General features: G+C 42.2%; 1 protein-coding gene across 21 annotated transcripts in view; it reads left to right on the top strand.

The window, feature by feature from the left end:
* Positions 1–22,501, top strand: part of PLEKHS1 (pleckstrin homology domain containing S1) — a 71,432-nt gene that overhangs the window by 16,121 nt on the left and 32,810 nt on the right. For 11 of the 21 annotated variants that reach the window (XM_085603326.1, XM_085603322.1, XM_085603327.1 and 8 more), the window contains exons 3-8: positions 3,453–3,538; positions 3,630–3,748; positions 5,253–5,387; positions 13,269–13,341; positions 19,019–19,114; positions 22,290–22,373. In XM_085603326.1, the coding sequence (XP_085459452.1) occupies positions 3,453–3,538; positions 3,630–3,748; positions 5,253–5,387; positions 13,269–13,341; positions 19,019–19,114; positions 22,290–22,373 (593 nt within the window). Of the gene's footprint in view, positions 1–3,452; positions 3,539–3,611; positions 3,749–5,252; positions 5,388–13,268; positions 13,342–19,018; positions 19,115–22,289; positions 22,374–22,501 lie in introns of all 21 variants that reach the window. The other 10 variants (XM_085603315.1, XM_085603310.1, XM_085603316.1 and 7 more) reach the window with 1 other exon arrangement.

Raw genomic sequence — 22,501 nt, 5'->3', positions numbered from 1 at the left:
CATTCTTTCACCTGTCCACCCACCTACCCATCCATCCCTTTACTCATCCATCCTATCACCAGCCCATCCACCTATTCATTCAATCACCCTTTCACCCAATCATCCATCTATCCACTCATTCACTCAATCACCTATCCATCCATCCTTTCACTCTTCCTTCCAATATTGCTCCCTTCTTTGCCTTTAACCATCTTCTATTCTTCCTTGCTCCTGCTTGGTCTTCTATTGATGCTGTGTTCTTTTACAGCGTTAATTATGAGCTTGTCTGCAGAACTGAAAACAGAAGAGGTACATATAGAAACCCATCCCCACTCTAGCTGCTAAAGTGGGGTTCCTTAACGCTCCTGGCTAAACAAGCATTCCTGCCAGGGTGCCTGCTCGCCTGAAAGAAATTAAAATGTGTGCAGTGAGTTAATTCTGCAAACGTAAAGGGTGATATGCAAGTGTAAAGGGAAACATCCATTACACCGCAGTCACAACAACGACCTGCCTTTACAATGCAGTTACTACCCTGACTGCAACATTACCATGCATTACTTTAACCCACAAGTCATTACAACGACTTGCTTTAGGGGGCGCGTTGTTGGACTGGTGTTGGAAGTTCAACACCTTCCTTACTGTTGCATAGACTGGAGTTGGAATAGTGATTTATACTATTCCAAAGTCCAGCGACACCCCTAAAGCAAGTCCTTGTATCGACTTGCGTGGTAAAGTAACACGTGGTATTGTTGCACTCAGGGTAGTAACTGCATTGTAAAAGCATGTGAGAAAAATGCATGCGGGGTTCCGTGATGACACAGATTTATTCTTTTTGAGTGGTAGCGCAAAGAGTTAAAAACTGAGCTGTGAAATGTGTGCTTTTAATTGTAATTGTGTTTAAATAGCGCTTACAACCCTAAACAAGCTGTTGAAGGGACAGTTATGTAAAAAATTGCATGACGTACAGTCAGGGTATTACTACAGTCTATATTTTGGAAAAAACATTTTATCTTAAACCTTTTTGCACATTTTGTAGCAGTCTATCTTATACTAAAATAATGGCTTACATTTTCACAGTGCTTCTGCCACAGTCTGTGACCTCGTAGCACAAAAAATACACAAGTCACTTTTCTCCACTGCACCAACCTAGATTTAATTCTCTGGCTCTCTAGTTACACACAGACCTATGCAGTGCATTCATTATTAAAGGTTTCATAATGTTCTACAGTGCATTTCCCACTGAGGAACATTTTAAAAATGTATTCTTCATTTAAGTTGTATGTAGTTACCTGATAGTGAAAGATCAAAAAACGTACAGAATGTTTTGTGTTTTTAGCTACACCTTTGACCCCGCCCCCATGCTCACAGGCCCCAACCCATTGTATGCAGTATCACAGTTTCCATACTTTTTTCTAATGCACTTTGACCATTGCTCATCAAGCAAGCATTTTGCAGACCATTACCTCTGTTTCTCGGTGCTGGCCCCAGCTAGAGGTGTTACAACTAGTCTGTTCACTACCACATTCCATTGTCTACTGACTGAAACACAGACAGTAGAGTAAGAAGCTTGCCTTTGCTTTATACTACTTCCACAGAAGAAACTCTGTCACTTTCGAGAATTCAGTAGAACTCCAGCTCTGTCACCATGTCTTTCTGAGAATGGCGTGGCATGCAGGAATGAAATGTAGGCAAATGGTGATTGCGGGGAATACTTTTTTGGAAGAGAGACACGTTCCTGGCTTTCCCACTTGAAGAATTGTGTGATCCTTGGCAAATCACTTCATCTCCATCTAAATTGATCATACTGAATCATGTTGCTGGAACGATGCTGAAAACGACAGGGAGGAGACTAGACCTTACAACCCAAGGTGATATAAGGCTCTAGCTACCAGCATCCCTACTGCTCTTGTCTTAAAAAAGCATGACGGCTTGACATGGGACGGTCTGACAGCAGAGAAGACTCTGAAGCTTGCACCACACAGAACAGGCAAAACAGAAAAGTAATTTCAGCTAATTTGATAATATTCATGCGCAACCTGTTAATACTGCACACAGAGGTGAACAGGCATGCAGAGAGACTGATTTCCCAGTTTGTTGCCTGTAAAAGTAATTGAGGGCTGTAGATCAGTTAGGCATGCCTCTACAATTGATAACAGAGATCTCACCTAGTTTCCACAATTTCTAGGAGTTCGATCAGTGTCATAACAAAGTATTTGTTCACAGTGTAAATAGATGAACTATGGCATAGGCTCTCTCTGAAAAAATGGTCCTCATCTCTAGTTAAAATCTAAAGTAAGAGCTGTAATTGGCCAATTTCTAAGTAGCAACTGTGCTCAAAGCGTTTGAAAATAATTTCCAATATGTTCATATTATTCATAGTGTGTTTTTGAGGAATGTAAGATGTTACTACGCATACATTCTCCAGGCATGGCTTTACAACGTGGTTGTTACAACGACTGTGTTGTTACCACGCATGTCATTACATCGCAAGTCGTAACAACGACTTGCTGTAGGGGACGAACTGGACTTAGGAAAAGTATCATTTACTATTCCTACTCCAGTTTGTGCAACAGCAGGGAAGGTGTTGGATTTAGCAAGTCATTGTTATGACTTGCGATGTAATGGTATGTGTCGTAGCAACGCAGTCATTGTAACAACCGCGTTGTAAGGCCATGCGTTATGGAAACAGCATTGTAAACGGTGTTTCCCGTTTTTAAGGCTTGCTAACGTTGATAAAGTTGGGCGTCCAATATCTCATGGGTCATCCAGCCCTAGGAGGTGTGCTTCGGCCTGAGAATCATCACAGCACACGCTCCCGTTGTCTTACAACCTTCCGGCCTTCCTTACGCAAAAACATGAAAATGGCTCTTTTCCCAAGCATAGCGAGGCACTCACCTTCTCTCTGCCTTTCCAGGCATTTGAGAAGTTAGGGTGAAGAAACCCTGCAGCGTATGCTGTGTGTTATACGTTGCATCACATGAGTAGGGGAAATAGCCCAAACCAGACAGACCTAGGACCGAAGAGCCTGAGTCTAGAGCATTGTACGGGGCCACTGGTGATAGGATTGAGAAACATATGGTGTCATTGAATCGTGTCCAGGTAGCTGTGATTTGGAGATGGTGGCATGTGCCGTTCCATGGGGAGGGACCCCACATACATATTGGGACCAACGGGTTCAGCTCTAAAAGATCACAAGACCAGAAACGTGGGATGTGTCATGTCGAACATCATACAGGGAAGTAGCAAAAGAAATGTGATGGGAGTTGTCGAAAGTGAACCTCATACAATGTGAAGCAAGCCAAATAGATAGGATTGGGGATGTGGGGTGGAGCATTATTTAGGAAGGAGAACTTCCAGGGATAGGTAGTGGGAAATGGATGTGGCCCATCATTCTGGCCACCGGTCATCGAGAAGAGAAAATAGTCAAAACTCCTGCTTTTGTGACCTAACCACATACTTTGTCTTTTGTTTAGGAGACAGTACATGTTTTTACAACGGGGATGTCATCAAACACGGATTCCTTACGAAATCGCCACCAGCCGAACTTTTCTCTAAACAGGTACTGAGAATCCACCAAGTTACTGCTGAGTTAGCATTTAAGAAGCCTTATGGTGCCACCTCATAACCTCAAGACTTTCTTTTACCCACAGTCCTCTTGGAAAAGGAGATATTTCCTTTTGATTAAAGTGAGCAGGAATGCCTACGCCCTTCAGTACTATTCATCCCAAATCTTAAAGAACCAGTGCAAGGGGACGATCAGATTGGACGAGTAAGTATTCGCCACTGGGCAGCTCTATCTGTGCAGTGTGATGTATTTAAAGTCAGATGCCAATGAGACATTGTGCCGGCTGTTATGAATTTCCTGTAAGCTATAAGAAAGAACGTGTTGTTGTACCTTTGGGATCCCTGTTGATCGGTGCGTGCATGAGAGCCGGTGTAGCAGTGGACTGTAAACCTCCCAAAACTCCTGGCTCTTGAGCCACAATAACCCTGGCCATCCCAAGTCTAGAAAGGTGGATTTAACTGTGAATCAGGCCCTACAGGGGCATTGTTTTTTGTCCGGGCCAACAACCACTCATTCGCTTACAACATCCTTACCTCTCCCAGAGGAAACGAAACAAGCACAACTGCTGCACCAGTATGTTATGTGTCTTTGCTATGGAGGTGGCTTCCAGAAATTCCATGTATCTCCTGGAGCCAGAAAACACTCAAGTAACATTCTTATTCCTAAAGGACATTGCTCAACCTATCACTTTTCAAAACTGGCTTCCATCAACCTGGCTACCTGTGAGAATTGAATCTTTTCATCCCTATCATTATTGAAACATAAAACCAAAAAAGTTGCAAGGCCAAAGTTAAGCACAAATTCAAACCCCTAGATCTAACTAGAAGAAATTGATAGCATTTTTGAAAACCCGAATGCTGTGGCTACTTCACGGGGCTACCATTCGCTTGGCTTTAAAACATTACCCAGGATTCCCTGCAGCTTGTGCGTTCATTTAAACTTTCAAGAACACAGGTCACGCTGAGAGGCTGACATGACGTCCCCACCAGCCCAGTCTGCTAGCGCTTGAAAAACAGGACAATTGAGCCTAATGGTGGACCCATTAAAATTGCCAAAGTCCTTTGATACATCATAAGTATATTTTGGATTTAGAGATTACGTTTTTATGTTATGAATATTCTGCCTCGTGTTTGCTAAGCATTGAGGGAGACCATCTTTCACAAGAGATCACAATATCTGTTCAAAACAGACTACTTGGTCTAGCCTTTGTGCAGATTCAGTACAAGCTTGCAGGGAATGTCACTCTTATAAATTTGTAATCAAAAGTCATGGAACACAGAAGGTTACATATGTTACATCAAAGCCAGCGAAGCAACACCTTCTATGAATGACGTGGGAGTGTTTGACATGGCAATGTATTGGAGGTGGTGACAATATCATACCAAAGAATGCCGCTGTCATTTATGAATTCTAGTATTTGACTTTCTTTTCTATACAACTCTACAGCACTTGGAACTCATTCAGTGCTATAACATTCAATCTAACAGACACACATATACAGTGCAGGATATTACCATATCAATTCTTAAACCCCACTGCACTGAAAACACTGAAATGTCAAAAGCAGAAGTGCATGGAAATCGTGTGGGTGAATTCATGCCATAAATGTATGAATTGATTTGGTATTTGTGTAAGTGGCATTTGTTTAGCTCGAACTGAGCCAAAAAGCACATACTTAACATGTACATCTCACATCCCTCTGTAACAGTGTTCACAGTGTATGTCGTGGGATTAAGAACCGGGACAAAATGGCGGCGGTTCAGAAGATGTTCAAATGTTCCCCTGAGCAGGTTATTTCCGTTTCAACGAAAGAACGGAACTACTACCTTATTGGAGATGAAGGGTGAGTCTTAGTCTTAAAATGTTTATCTGTCCATAATATGTCTTGGTACCTGTGTGTATACTCTGGACACCCTCTGGGCTGATTAAGAGTGACATATATACATATGTCCGGCTGCAGAATGTATATTTTCCCACTATATAACAGAAGTTTAAAACTGTGTGATTAAACCTCTGCTACTGGGAAAGTTTAGAACAACTTTCTTCCTAAAGTTGAAAACAAAACTTGACTGCCTACCCAGACCTCTACAACCCATTATCGGTAGCGTTGTTTCACTTCTTAACCAATGCACACGCCGGAGATGTTGGTGCGAACCCATTTTATATAATGATAATTTAAGTGTGGACATATTTAAGAACAAAAATGCCCACCACTTCAAAAATAGGATTTGTGAATTAAAGACTTCTACAATCTGGAGTCCGCTCATAACAGCCGCACTGCGCCCATTCCCGGAACCATACCATAGTATCTGTATTACTACACACAGCCAACAGTCATTGTTTTTGTGGTGGTTGTTGGCCGCAGTTTTATTTAACATTACATACGTCATATTTGTACAATTCCCCAGGACATCTTCTCGGGCCGGGCTCAAAATCATTATCATACATTATCCCAATTGGTTATCACTCAGTGTCATTTGGACATCATAAATCATGGGTCATAAATCATCGGGTATCATAAATCATTCTGTCTCAAATCTGTCATCATTTGTTGCCATAGATCATGGTCATAAATCATCGGGATGTCACAAATCATTCTGTCATGAATCTGTCATCATTCTGCTGTCATAAATCATTCTGTATGGGCATCATAAATCATCAGCCATAAATCATCGGCTGGCCATAAATCACTGGTTTGGCTTTTGCTCATTTGCATATCCTAGGGGTCGTAAATCACCCTGACCGCTTGTAGATTGTTCTTTTTTGTTTTACACGCCCCTGTGCATGTGGAGGATAGCCTTTTCCCGGAGCCAGGCCACAACTCGCTACCTTGCTAGTCTCTCCTGCACCCTGCCGTCTGGCGGGGCTGGGCTGCGAGTGCAGTCTCCGTTTGCTACTCCGATTTTTTTGTCAGGCGTACTCACCCAGCCTAAGGCATCCCAGAGTGAGTGACCCTCCTTCTACACACCGCTCGGTCGGTGTGTTTCCATTATCAAACCAATACATCTTTGTTTCCGCCCCTTTTGGTTGGATTTGCTCTCTTTGCGCTCTCATCGCATGGGGTTAGTTTCTTCCCGGAGTTAGGCCTCAGCTCGCTACCATGTTGGACTTTTTTGTGCCCTGCCGTCCGGCGGGGGCTGGGCTGCGAGTGCCGTCTCCGTCTGCAACCCCCTTTTGTTAGACCACTTCACTCAGCCGTGAGGCATCCCAAAGTGAGTGGTGCCACTTCACTCAGCCGTGAGGCATCCCAAAGTGAGTGGCCTTACTCCCACACACCGCCCGGTGTGTCTCCTTCGCCAATCGTTCCTTTTGTCCCTGTCAGCACTGCGACGCTGCTGTTCTAGGTGTGGGTGGGTGGGACTCAAAAAACGTTGGTGCCGCTCCCCCAGCTCCCTGATGTAAAAGGTGAGCTGCCCAGGGGAGCGTTGCCTTATATCCCCCCTCCCCCTTTCCTTCTTCCCCCTTGTCCTTGGGGAGGGGGAGGAGAGGGCCTTGGGCGCTTTTGCAGCACGGTGATTCCCGGCGGCGCTGACCAGCGCAAACCGGATCTGTTCCTTGTGGGCACGGGCGGCCTTTATGGCGCCGGCCCTCGAGGCCCCCGTCGGGGGCGGCCTCTGCTACATCATGCGTTCTAGCGGCGGAGCTGGGGAAGCCGTTCTATGCTGTCAGACCTGCAGATTTGTCTGCTTTGAATGGCTTCCCTAGTCCCCCCCACTGTTCCTTGTGTCCAGATAGGACTCTTACAAATCCAAGTAGCTGCGCTGTCTTTTAATCTCCGATTTTAAAAACGGAAGGCAGTAGGCTGCCGCGACTGACTTCTGTTTTTTATGGACATGAAAGTAATTTTGGCCCAAATTTTTAAGCTTGGAATTACATAGACGTCCAAAGAAAACTAGGGTGATTCAAGATGTTTAGGCATGTAAATGAGTTCCTCTCCCAACAAGCATTGACAAACGTAACAAGTCTGGTCTTGGCAAGCCTGTGCAATGGTTATGTTCCTTTTGTTAATTTTTTTTATTGCAAGCATATGCCACAAAAAGAAAACACCACATAACTATAGCCAACCTATGCTTGCAATAAAAATGCTACATTTAAAAAAAAATCACGGTTTTGCTAGCAATGTTTTTTTTAAACTTTTGTTTTATAAAAAGCAAGCCTTTTAATTGATCCATTTTTTAATTTTTATTCTACAGTTACTTTTTCTAGGGGCAACAAGAAGAAATCATCACCCAAATTGCAGACAGCTGCTGTCACTGAAACAGTTTAAAACAGCAACTTTTACAAGCATTTGCAATGCAATCGGTCTTTCCTTAGGGACCTTATAAGTATTTAGCCATGCAGCACATTGTTCTGGGTGCTGCAAAATCTACTGTTCTTTAACATGAAAGCTTTCATACTAATCAGCACATTATTATGCTGCTTTTAGGCCGCCAAAGGCAGCTGTAGTTCGAAAATCCATGTCCCAACGAGGCCCTGTTAATATAAAGAAGAGTCCCATTAGCATCACAAGTGGCTGTGACCAAAATTACTGCCCCCCAAATTAGAAAAAAAACGTGATGAAAACGCTGCTAGTCCTCAAATCTCACTGAATCAAAATATCCAAAAAAGGATTACCAATACAACATAATAATATGAAAGTATAATAGTTACCCCTTTGGTCAGGGATACACATTCAGGGCACATGCACAATGCTAGGAACGATGAAAACACGTGTTCATGTTTCAATTGTTGGCTAAATACTAAAGTCATTGACATAGAAAGAGGGCCCATAGTCAAAATTACTGACATGAACGACCGCCTGTGGTGGCCATGTTAAAGTGGGGAAGATGTCACAAAAGAATGTCCTAAGCTAAACAGATTCTCACTAAAGGAAGTGTTTTGATGCACGTATAACCGAATTTGTAAGCATATTAATATACACGTTTTACATGGCAAACAAGACTATTACATAAGAGTTCTCTTATGAACTTCATTAAAAGCATGGAAATCTCCCTATTAAGGGCAATTTTCCTTCAGAGACCCACTTTTATTAAAGAGAAACATACACACTAGGTGCATTTATTGCAATGCACAATCCACTGTTAGAAGATTAAAGCAGCAGTTCACACTTCGTTTACACGCAGAAGACTTTTACAGCATAGTTGACATCCGTGAATGTGAGGCACAGAGTAAAGCAGTTGAGGCAGAGAAAGAAAAGGGAGAGGTGGAGAGAAAGGAGTGTGAATCTGAGAGCGGGAGGAGGGCCGAGGCAGTGAAAAGGAATGTGAAGCAGAGAGCAAAACAAGCATTGGCATAGCCAATAGGTCTCGCCTTTGGGACCTTATAAGTGTTTAGCCATGCAACAGTTGATGTTGTTGCACCAAGGATATTGTGATGGATAACTAAACACTTATAAGGTCCCAAAAGCGAGACCTATTGGCTATGCCAATGCTTGTTTTGCTTATGGTGGGTGGAGGCAAAGGCAGCACAGACAGCGGGAGGGTAGGGATTGGGAGGGAAGAGGCAACACGGATAACAGGAGGGAGGGTAGGAGGGAACGGGAAGCTGGAGAGAAAAAAACGCTATGATGCGGCCCGAACTGGCCATGTAAAAGCACTTTTTGTGTTATGGCGGATGGGGGCAACACAGACAATGGTGGGATGGTGGGGATTGGAAGAGGCAACAGGGACAATGGGAGGGAAAAAGCAACACAAACAAGGGGGTGGCAGTGGGAGGGAAGAAGAAACACAGACATGGTGGTGTGGGGGATGGGAGGGAAGTAGCAACACAAACAAGGCAGTGTGGGGGAAGGGATGGAAGAAACAACAGGGACAACGAGGGAAGAAGAAAGAAATGTAGTATCTCTATTTAAGCACCACCAACAGAAGGTCACTAATCAAAATGAAGCTATCAGTATTTGGTCCACGCTCTCCAACAAAGAAGAGGAAGTGAAGCCGACACAAACTGCACATTTAGGAGGAAGCAAATATGAGTAACAATGGAGCCCACAAATAGTAAGCAATAGGTGTGCTAGGCTCCAAGCGCCATCTAGTATACAATATCTTTTGCAAGTGAGAGCGCATGCGCTCTCACAGGAGAGGCCTAAAAAGAAACTGATTTGTCCAGGTACCCGGAGGTACGATGCCATTGTCTGTCGTGTAGAGGAAAGGACCGCATGCAAAAGTAATGGTTGTAATCATTTTTCAAAAGTCCAAGCATTCTTAATGTCTCTGGAGGGCATCATATTTTAGGTGAAATGATTACAGATACATGTTTCTATTATTATTCCGGATCATGCTACCTAGACCAGCTCTGTATTCGAAGAAACATAGCACTGGAGTAGAATACCACTGACCTCACAATTCTGTTTTAATAGCCAAGCTTTGAAACCTACGACACTGGCAACAACAAAGTAGAAGTAGCCTATGCATACGGAGAAAAATAATATTTTACATTTTATTTGCCTCCAGATGTTAAATAATTTGGATACAAATTGAGTTGATGGTTGGAAATACAGTTCACTGGAAAAGTTATGCAGTCACAATTGCAATTCTAAAAACTAGTAAAACAGCACTCTCACTAATGCAAAAGAGGAAGTATTTTATAGAGATCTGAGAAGAAATGTAACAGGTATGCAGTAGGACCAACAGAGAAGAGTGTCTACATTTTGAGTGGAAGAGATGAGATAAAGTCACTCTTACTTCTCATGGTCACTATTTTGCCACAGCAGCACGGCCATGGGTATGTCAGCTAGCCAAGGATGAAGCCCATGTTCATTTATCTCACTACCCTATATATGTCCTAATGAAGCCTCCATTTGAAACACGGAAGAGGAGCTCGATCACAGCTGCATTGATCTGGGGCACCCAACAGGTCAGTGGTAGAGGATGTGGTCTCACTGCTAGACTACTGACTTTGCAGCTGGGAAACCAAGGTTCGAGCTTCGGAGTCGACTCCACATCCTGCAATTTTGGGCAAATCACTTAATCTCCCCGTGCCTACCTAAAAAAAAATTTATGTGTCCTTGTGTAACATAACTGGTGCTCATGTAAAGCACTCCAATACCTTCGGGTCGAGTTCAAGCTATATAAATCTGCAACAACAAAAAAAGAAGAAGTGGCACAAAGGTGTACTGCGGAGACAGCTAGCGTCTACGTCTCAGAAAGGTGTACAGAGTTACTCAGTGGCCTTCACCCACCAGGACGTTGTGTCCCATATCTATATTTTGAGGTTCAGAGAAAAAAAAACGTCCATGCACAATACATATTAATGTCTATAGTAATCCCATAGGCACTAGGATGTGGGTATGGCTAAATCTGTAGAATGGAAACTCTGGGGTCCTGAATTTCAATCCCAGCTTCATCAATTGACCAACAGAAATCAAGTGATTTTGAATGAATCGCTTAATCTCCCAGGGCCTCAAATTGCAAGAGAGTATAATGTGAATAAGTAACGCCCAAACGCTCATTTTGTTGTTTATTACTTGCTGAGGCACTGTATTGGCTCAGTGGTAACTGGATTTCCAAGACCCAGTCGAGACTCAGCTGGAACCCATAGACCATTCTTTCTACGGACAGAATTTTTTTTCGAGTTTATTTTTGAACAAACGTTCAATGTGACAGAAGGTGGCTGGTAAAGATATGCAGACTAGCACTGCCAGTGTTAAAAAGTACCCCAAGATGTTCTCGAATAGCCTCGCCAGCACATGCAAACTCAACTCAAGCGTCCGACAAAGTAATTCTTTCGGAATCCCGGTAATTAAAATAGAATGCAAATTTTTTAAAAAAAGGTGCGTCAGAAAAATATTTTTATCAGGTCACTGGAAATAGATCACCAATGGTCCGCTGCCAGAAGTCGACTCATTAATGCAGCGCATGAAGGCCTTTCCTTTCTAATGACGGCATCCCTCCTCCAACAGATATATAGCGCTTATGTAACAAAAAAGCAACAATAATACAACGTCTCAAATCTCATCAAAACTAAATCCCGCTTCTTTAAACCAGGTCACTCTGTGCGGAGCTTCGCGTTGTGACTTCCATTCCCGAATTAAATAAACCCGGATTTTGAAAGTAAGAGCCCCCCGTGCACTACTAAGGACACCGAGGAAGGCAGATGACGCCATGCGCTCTTAATGCACAGTAGAATGCTTGCTGGGTGTCATTTCAAAGCGCAGTGCTGCACGTCAATAACAAAGAATGCACAGTCATTTCAGAACACCCCAACGCTCTCTAAATCACCGACGTGTAGTTTACCAAATATAGAGAAATGGTAATTTTGCTAAGCAGGATGAATATTCCCCTATGTCTTCTACGTAAATCATTTTTACTTCTATAAAGTTAGTAAATACCACACACAACAGAAAGTTAATTGAGGTGTGCGCGCTCGCGCGCGACGGCATACGGCAAAAGCAGGCTGGCGAGTGGTGTGCGATGTGCGCGCACCATGACGAGAGAGGAACGCCAGATGGCGCCTCTGCTCGTCATTGTGCTCGTAACCACACGCTCTATGCCAGCCAAAAGCGTGTGGTCGGATTTTTAAAAGCCCACACACTAAATGTCTCGCCGGGCAGCGCATGCGCTGGCTCAGGCGAGACCTAAAAAGTCCCTAAGCAGAAAGTAAAAAGCGGAAGTAGCCAAGCCCTGCGGCAATACTCCGGAGCCCACAAAGTACATACAACAGATCATCCTGCAGCGCAAGCGCGGTAGGGTCAACCTAAAAAGGAGACAGGAAATAAATCACAGCATAACTAGGCAGCTGATTTGCAACCAAAATAAATATCATTTTTTTAAAAAGATACCATACATGATAATATTTTTTTTAAATACACATTGAAACAGCTTTGTCACTCAAGAGAAAGGAACACGTTTTAAGTGGATATAAACAATGTGGACAAGCTTTGTGTAGTAAGTCAAAGCGAATGAAGTCAATGGGTAAAGTGGGTTGACAATAGACCAGTTAATGAAACCTGTTGCTGAAACGCCCATCTATGTATATATACTATGCATGGATTTATTTAAAAAAATAATAGTCTGGTGAGACAGCTAACGCTGTCTCAAAGATCAGACCTAAAAAGTGAACTTATCTTGTGGTACCTGTTTGTCAGCTTGTATCACATATGTTGCCATTCTGTAAACTTGGCGCTTAATTTGAGCCGGTAGTTTCAACACCAGCTCTTATGACAGTCTGTCCAAATGAAAGCACTGTGTGTCTAAATTAGATACAAGCACAACAACCGATTAGTTCAAGATACATTAAAATGACTAGTACCTGTTGCCCAAGCCATTCTTATAGATTTGGGGGCTTGGAATAGTCTGAACTGTCACACTTGTAGGAGTGTGATAGATAGTAGTTTCATTGGCAGCACTTGCAGGGGTAATGGGTGGTGCAAGCTGCAGTGGCCTCCTGATGAGGGCAATGGCACTTAGGTTTTTTTACAAATTAAGCACTGTGTAAACTCCAGTTCTCAGTCTTTTCATCTAGCATCAAGATATCAAATCGGTTTTAGTGTCATAGTAGCATGCGGGTTCAGACTATGTCCTCTTTATGTAATTCAATGATCTTTTTCTGTTACTAAGATGATATTATCAGGGTCACCGATACGTCATTATTTTCAGTTCTGAAAGTCCTTATACATTTTCTTTCAATATTTCTAGTTTTAATAAGAATAGCTGTAAACTTCTACCTCTTCGCCTGTTTCGTTTTCAGTGAATTTCTTTGACATTTGCATTTTCTTTGTCTCCCACAGAGATCAGGTCGGGCAATGGCTTGAGGCCATTCGGCAAGCAAGAGAAGAGTCGTGGAAGGACATTGAAACACAGGTACTCCATTTTTGTTTTCTCCACGCACAAGAATGACTCCCTGCCCTTACTGTTTATAGTAAATCAGCGCCTACGTGTTAACACCTACTAATAAATCTTTTTGTCAGCATGCAGAAACAGTGGGAAAAACAATTGCATAAGTGTATCTGACACACTGTTTTGTTTATGCCTTTAAGTGATCCTATCATGGCATGCTCCAGGCGTTCCAGAGAGGAATAAACTTATCTCCAATTTACTTTATGTGGACGTTTACATAACACACACTTTACCAGTGTGTGGTAGTAAAGTGGTAGGGAAGGAGGGAAAGAAAGAAGTGAAGACCCGCCCCAAACTGGATCAAGGTTTGTATCCTGGTGGGACATCTACAGAGGAGCACCCAGCAATGTAGAAATGCTCAACCATGTACTGTGGTCTAAAGACCTTTCTTCAAGCTGAGAATTGTATCAGTTAAGGTCTCTGAATTCCGCAGGTGGGTTTACGTTCTTCGACTGGGGCAGTATCCTGGCATTAGAGATCTTATGCCATGTTTATCTGTTAGAATCAGCTTCCAATAGGAAGACTAAACTTAACCAAACATTCTCGTTGATGTTTGTTTTTTCAGACTAGTCTTTCTGTCGTTACTCAGCTTAGTACAGAGTTCTCATGTTTACTCAATTCCATGCATACAGTCCAGGTTGTTTCCCTGCATTCTGGTAATTGTAGTCTTATTAGTGCCACTATAAATTCAGTACCAAAGACATCAGGAATGTCACAAAATAATTTGGACTGAATGAGCTGCTGAATAACTTCCTAGACGCAATGTATGTATGTAAATTGTATTTCTATCGCATGAATCTAGTCGAAAGGCAGCAAACTGCTGTTCAGAGTCCAAGGTAAGATCCACTTCTTGCCTTGGTTGAAACCCTAAATTGTCAGCAGTGAAATAAGGAATCTTAATCACAGCTTTTTTTATTTTTCATCAAATATTGAAATGAAAAGCACATCACTTTGTCCCCGTACTGTTCAGTTCCCTTATCTTGAAAAGTTTGCAATGCTGCCTATAGTTTGATTCTTAACCTCTTCAATGCCCATGACGAGCTGGTCTCGTCATGGGCCGCGGTGGCGCTGTGCCCATGACGAGACCAGCTCGTCATAAACCCCGCCCGCTAATACAACGGCCGGCACAGGGCGGGGAAAGGGGCGGGCACTGAAGGGGTTAACTGAGCATGTTGTATGGTTATGATACAAGCCATTTTTTCTGTGTTTTTATGACCTTAGACAGCTGTCAGCAGACAATTATGTGAGCATCACTAGAAAGGGGCTTTGGCTCAGCCCACATGTTGGGAGCCAGGAGTACATGTTTTGATTCGTCAGAAGTTGTGTGTTTCCACAAAAAAGTACTTGCCTTCCACACCACTGTGATCATTATGTTTATTTATTAAGCTGCCTGCGCTTGAACTTTCATGGGTCCACACATGACATTGTAAAGCTATTAAAGCGTCTTAGATAAGTTTATTCATGGTGTTTTTTCTCTGGCATCAGCACAGATGGGAAGAGGGCAGCTGTTAACCTACATGGATTTTAGGTCTGGCTTGACAGTGCAACTATCACCTGAGCATTTAACCTACACCAATAGTATTCTACAATTTTTTGCTTCCACACAAATACATATCTATTCCCATGCTATTTACTTGTAATGTTTCACATTACCATACAACCTTACTTTAAATCCAGGCCTACTGGCATTGCCAGTGCTTGTTTAAAATTAGGATTCAGAATATGTATGAGTCCTTTTTCATCTGTGATTCTCACAGGTTTTCTACTTCTGTGATTAGTTCCTTTCTGCAACAGCGTGGCACTTAATTTAAACCGCATGCACCCATTTTATTCAAGCATGCACTGTAATTCATTAAGATAGTTCAGTCAGGCTCACCAGAGGGCCCATGCCCCACAAGAATCCTGCAAAACCTAATAAGTCTTGAACTCTGTGTTTTTAGGAAGTTATTAACAACCCTTTCACAGCCGTCTTGTTCCCAGAGAATAGAAACATGCCAGTATTATCCCTATTTTTTTTTTTAAAACCTTCTCTGGGTGACAGTGTTTGAAACAACTATTGTCCTGTCGCTTTATTGCTGTTCCTTGCCAAACTTGCAGAAAAAGAGGCCAAAGTTCAAGTTTCCTCCTTCAGTGTTACAAAAATTCATTTAGATTGCTTCCAAGCCAGCTTTCAGCCTCCTCACAGCACAGAGTGAGATTCGCATGATTCTTGACTGGGGAGGGTGAGCACTTTCCATGGTTTCCAAGCGTATATTGATAGACAGACTGTGTAATGGGTATTGGAGATGGGGCGTTGGGCCAGATCTCCTCTTTTCTCACTGGACGCAGAAGAATCATTTCTACAACCTCATGGCTCCTCACTAATCCCAACGCTTTTTAACATCCACTTGAAACCTTTGGCAAAATTTTTATTTTTTGGTCTTTCTTTTATGTGCTATATGGATGACTTGCAATTCATCCTCAGATTTGATGCCTACTCTCATACGGCTCCCAGAAGCCAGAAGCCAGAAGCGACAGAGTGGATGAACGATAACTATCTGAAGCTCACTCTTGACAAAACCAAAGTGGTGGACATAGGTCTCCCCCCTTCTGTCTTCTCTGCAGCATGGTGGCAAAATTCTTTGGGTCTCTGCCCCAGTGGGGAGCAAAAAACTCAGGTGTTGCTTTGATAGAACTTTATCCTTTAAACCCTACATCAATAAAGTGGCTTCCTTGTGTTAGTTTTGCTGGCACATTTTAAGAAAGGCAGCCCCATTTTTCCCCCAAGATACACATTTGAATGCTGTCCATTCCATTGCGGAGATGTGACGTGATTACACGAATTACTTATACCTAGGACTCTCCACATCTACTGCTCATCTTCTACAAATAGTCCAAAATGCCTATGTCAGACTCTTATGTAATGTGCCCCAAACAGCCTCGATCTCATTCTAGCTTAAAAATGTAGACTGGCTTCCCGCTTAAAAACAGATTCTGTCTACAAACCTTTGTATTTGCTTGAAATTCATTCACAACATCAGCCCCTCAACTATTGAACATTCGTTCTAGCACTATGTCCCGGCGCACCCTCTTCTCTCTGTAAATAACTTTGTGGTGCATTCCAAGAATAAAAGGTTCAAGGCAAGGTTGCTTCGGCTATGCCTTTGGGGTGGCTTTGCCTTGGAATGCACTCCACGTTAAGACTGGGCCTCTTCCTTGGTAGCTGAACCTTTCAGAAGGCTTTAAAAACCTGACTTTTTCAGATATCCTTCTGAACTTCTCTTGTATTTGTGTTGGAGTCTGACCTCCTCTAGACATCTGCCAGCTTCCCAAAATGAATAGAACATAGAACATATGTCTAAGCTCTTGTTTTCTTTGAGTTTTAGGCCTGGTCTGCGGTTTATTTCCTTGAGTCCATATTGTCTATTGATTCTTTCATCTGGCTTCAAAGAGGATGGTCACCCTAGGCCACCTTCTGTTCAAGAGCTCAATAGTACAGACTTATCAGACTGAGTTCCCGTGGATTCTCCCTCCTCCTGTCCTCCGCCCTCCACAAAATCTGAAAGTTACAGAGGCCTGCTCTTCTGGTCTTTGTCACTTCGTTTCTTGGACTTGCTCTTTCCTTTTATACAGGGCTTTAAGTGGGATAAAATAACTGGGTGGTCTCTCAAAGGGGCGTGGCCAAAGTAATTAAGGGTGTGGCTTAAAAACACCTAAACTAAAAATCTATGCTTGGCATAGTGTGCCGCCTGACTTGTATTTTGCCGTGTCTGTCACTTCATCCAGATATATGATACAACCAGTAACATCATACCTACAACAAGTCAGAACTATTGGCTTTGTCAATGGTTGTTAGTTGCATAAGATAAATAAGCAGCAACAATGGCTTGTATATAATATTGAAAAAGCTTCCACTAAAAGCCCTGGTGACACCACGACAATGTTGCTGCTCCTGAGTTTCAAAAACAGAAGTGAAATCCAGAAAGAAAATGACTCCCTTTATAGGATGTCCCTTCCCCTACAACGCTCACCTGACATAAGGTCATGCCCTCACTCCCCCACTGGTGAGAAGTGAGCAGTGTGGGCACGTGCACATCCATGTGACTGCTGTCACTGCAGTCCGGAAAGAAACGGACCGCCTGTGCCAGGGCACAAGACAGAGCCCGACAGAGACCCGTTTCGAGGATCCCTTTAAAAAAACTGCTGGTGGTCAGCACCGGTGAGACCCGGCCCACTTAAAGCCCTGCTTTTATACATACCCAATGATTGAGTTATGAGAAAGATGTCCGGCTAGGCAGCATCTTTAGCATGGCGGCAAAGGCATGACGGATGGACATTAGCCTAGAAAGGCGTTTTTTCCAGCCGAGCAATGCCGGTTAATACCCTCAATTTTTGTCCCCCACTTTCCAGCTCCCGTTTTTCCATTGCTTAGCAGGGAGCTGCCTGTTGAGGACGCCATGGGGAAATTTGTAATTATGCCAGTCTAATTCGCGTAATTCCGGCAATTATGTGTTACACAGAATTCCTGAAATGATGCAGGTGTGCCATATTGCGGAACTATGTGCTGTTCACAGTAATATTTTACAGGGAGCGCGCAGGAATAACGCCAACGGCCGGAATGCGAGAGGCTGTTGCTCACGCCATGTGTGTTTTTCATGCTATTTTTGAACCCGAAAGGTGTTCTCCTGTCACAAATCGGCACGACCACGCATTTGGTGCTGAACTACAGAGTTGGATGACGGATTTTCATTTCTAGTAATGGCACATCATTTTGCATACATTTTCCAAACTTTTGTGTAATTACTCATATGCAAATTGCGCAAATGTATCATGCCCATTTACCTTCTGCTGTAACTGTGGGACTTTCCCTACCCAAATCTAAATGCAATGATTCCTTCAAAGGCTCACCAGTACAGACTGCAGTGCGTTTTAAATTTGATTTATTAAAGAAGACAGAGCTTGCTATAAACACAGCAGTAATAATAGTCATTACATTGCGCTAACCCAAATATCCAAAGGTGCTTAAATAACAGGTGCTATTATTACCCAACTCAGTTGTACCCAGTCTATACATCTCAGAAGGATGTTAGGCCGAGCTGGCCTGCCAGGATTAAAACCTAGCCTATCTTCCCGCTCTCACAAACCACGTTTAGTGACACTTTCAAAATGTTTCTGTCCGCCCTTAGCGTAGCATAAATAGGCTCGCGTAGCTTTATAATGGTAAATAGAACAAATATCTAAACATGAAAATAAAAAAAAGCCTACAAAATATACATACCTCTGTGCTCCTAATCAGATGCCCAAAGTCGTTTTCCTATATCCATCTAAAAATGCTTCCATTCGAATTCAAATGGTTTGCATCTCTTTCTCATCTCAAAAACGTGTGAGTGGTGTATTTCGACAGATTAATAAGAGGATTTATTATCGAGTAAACGTACAATCGCTTAAAAGAAACGAAAAAATACTTTGGTTGTTATGGAAATCAACAGAAAGCGATTGTTGACTGAAATGTTTAAAAGCGGTTTCTTATTTGGTTTCTGAGCTTAATCTATTATTTAGATTCTTATTTTAAGCAATAATTATTTCTTAAAACACAAACACTTGTCTTGTTAGGCTTTTTATTACAATGTATGTTTGAGTTATTCTGTAATTTCCTTTTTAGACTCCAAGAGAAGACACTAGACTTCGAACAATTTCCTTGCCAGTATCCTCTTCAGATCCATTTTTGAGCAGTGCCAGGACTATTGAGAAGGCTGAGGTAAGGTTAATTGCACATTTGTTGCTTGCTGCTACCTTAATGAAAAAATAAGCAATGTGATTGAAGAAAAATCCTCTATATATATGACCAGCTTTCTGTTTACCCAAAGTCTTTAAAGTAGAAAACAAAGAGAAAATATAAACAGACCATTCAACTATCCGCCACTACGAAATGATTTACCTATTGACAGCCTAAGTACAACATCTGTACCTTACATAATGTGAGTTCTTATTTTTCTGAAACAACCAGGGGCTTAGCTGTTCTTAGTGCAGCTGGTGCAGTAGCATCTGGGTAGAGGGGTGTGATGTGCCCCCTGCACCCCAAATATGTCTCTTTCCCTACCCAACTGGTGTTGGCGGGTCCTCTATCTATGCTTGCATTAGGACACAATCCACATATAGCGTATCATTTTAGCAGACGAGACCGGCACAGGTAAGAGTGGTTGGTGGGGGGGGATTTGGCGGACAACGGGGTAGGTGAAAAAAAATCCACTTATCATGCGCTCACCGCATCCCCAGCTCGGTGATGAAGTGAGCGCAAGGTTAGTGGTTTTATTTTTTAAAAATTTAATTTTACCTATCCTGTCATCTGTCAACTCCCCCGCCCCCACTGCCCCGTCCCACCGCTCTTACCTGTGCCAGCTGCGCCTGCATTTTAGTGCTCTCTCGAAATGATTGTTATTATGAACGATATTACTCTGGAATATCGAGTACAAGTAATATTGTGGCACACTCGTAAACAATATCAAGGGACAGACATAATATCGAAAGGTAAATGCATATGGGGAAGTATAGATTTATTAACCTTAACTCCCTATATATGTACCTTGAAGATCGGCATAGCTTGAAGGTACAGAAATGTGGAGTTTGGTATCGAAAATGTATACATAATTACCTTTTGATATTTTGGCCCTTGATATTTTGTCTATGATATTAGTGGCCCCGATATTCTGCACTGAATATTCAGGGTCCATAGAACTACGAATATTTTGTGTATTACGAGCCTTTTACATTGATTTTGGAAATCTTTCCATCTATACAGCCATACGCATGCCACCAAGTATGCAAACAGAAAAAAGCCACAGGCAATCAGTTCAGTTATAATTCTTTTTTGTTTGATTACTTAAAATCATGACAGTTAAAAGATGTACTTCATGTATACAAAAGAGTTAAATAGTGACTCCTTAATACATAATAGTTTGAAAAATATGATGGAATCATTAAAAATTAACTAGAACAGAATATCCCTAGAAATTAAAGGTTCGTAATTGTCCGGAGTCCAGATTTATCGAATGTAAGACGTTGGGCTGCCCAGGACAATTTCGTCGTTTTTGGGATCGAGCGGAGGACGGCCAAGCATTAACATTCTAAAATGATGGAATGGGATATAAATAATTTGTTAATTTCAGGAACGGCTCATCAGTGTGCATATGGGGGAGGAGGTGCTTACAGCCCTGTCTTTCCGAAGTTTTTAGCCTCTTTTGTAACGAATTTGGTGAACCGGATGTTGAGCATCGTGTTTTCTGGGTTCATAGCGGCTATGATAGCTTGTCGGCATGGTCGGGCTCCGAGCTTGTTCTATTCGCCTCGCAACAGGATCCTTCTGTCATTGAGCAATATGGGACATGCACAGGCCACATGCTCTATTGATTCCGAGTGATAGCCGCACACCCAGCACTTGGGGCCATATGTACCAACACATTTCCCCATAGACACAGAATGGGCAAAACCCTTTGATACATCGGGCCTTTGATGTTTTCACTTGAACAGCACCATTCGGGTAAGTGCTTTAAGAAGGGCCATTCACCCATCCTCAGAGCCATAAACTTTTTCTTCATGAAAGTGCATAGGTGCTTGATAGGTAAGGTGCCACAGTCAATCATTTGTAGTGTGGTCTACAGATTTACAAGCAGTTAGAATTAGGACTTCTAGTTTCATGGTATTTATTTTTATTTATTTTGTCCATTTTTACTTTCATCTCATTTTTTGGTATTTATCCATATTTATTTTTCGTCCTAAAAAAATCAAGTGGCAACTAGTATACATTGACATTCATTAACTGATAAAGGTACACTCAGTTCCCTCTATTTTTTTTTGCCAAATACAATAAAATAACAGACTCACCGCAAAGCGTTAGCGTTGACTCTTAGAACATGTACTCACCTGAAGTTATTAAAGCTTCATAAGGAACTTGTGATCACTTTTTAACTCCCTATGCACGCAGAATGGTCCCCTTTTGGACTACCCTTCATGATTGACACAATGGAGAGAAAGACAAAAAAAGATCAGATGTCTGTATTTTCCATTTTAAAAAATAGATACAGACTGACAACACGTTGCCTTCTATCTGAATTAAAGTGTAAAAAAATAGTAAATATCGAAAACTAGTGATCCACTCTCCACCTGATTTTTTGCCTTATTTATAATGCCTTTGAAAGTGGATAGTATTGTGTACTTACAATGAACACCGGAAACTGGATTACCTCTAGTGCATAACCATTGGATGTTATTATAACCCATGTCAATGGTACACAGTAATCTTTTTAAGCATGAAAAAATGATTCGCAACTTTCGAAATTCAAATGCATGAACAATTGGGCTGCAGACACCTTAAGATCCTGAGCTATTTTACCTTGTATTCCTTGCTCCCTCAGAATTCCTGTGTGCTGCAGTAGTTTCCGTGTAGAAATGCGCATTTACAGATGTAAATAGGTTAAAAGGGAGCAGAATGCAGTGGCAAAAAGGTAATCATGCAGTAAGCACTACAGCACAGACACTATGAAGTGTAGTGGTTGGATTGAGAGCTGGTGGCCCAGGATGGAAGGTATTTGATCAATGCCGGGTGACTGTTCCAAATCTTGTTCTGGACATTTAATTTACACACCTGACCTGAGCCCTGTTGCGGGCTTGATCACTGCTCTTCATGATGAGAAAAGGACTCGTAAAAATAATGAAGTAGATTGCTAAAAACTTTCGAAAATGACTTAAAGTAAAGTTTTTTATGTGGGTCTGTTGCACTGATTGTTTCTACTTTCTCCCAGTCTTTATCTGAAATCAATACCCAAGTTTTGTCACAAGGTCTCTTCCAGTGCGGAGGGACTAACACGAAAGGGACATGATGTAGGTGTGTTGTCACGAACCATACCAATAGAAGTTTTAAATCTTTCTACCCTCAGGGGACACAACTCAGCACTCAAAGGCCATATTCGGATCCCTACTATTATTGCAACAGCAATGAAACAACAACTCCTCCATTGCCAGTGAGTATGTCTCCTTTGGTGTCTATTGATTATGTGGTGATGGGGAGACTGATCATTTGTTGGGGCCTCGTGTTGTTAATGTTAATGTTAGATTGCATTTATATAGCGCTAATCACCAAAGGTCTCTA

The sequence above is a fragment of the Triturus cristatus genome, chromosome 1_2, assembly GCF_964204655.1.
Source record: "Triturus cristatus chromosome 1_2, aTriCri1.1, whole genome shotgun sequence".
Taxonomy (NCBI): domain Eukaryota; kingdom Metazoa; phylum Chordata; class Amphibia; order Caudata; family Salamandridae; genus Triturus; species Triturus cristatus.
This window is presented reverse-complemented; position numbering and strand designations above follow the sequence as displayed.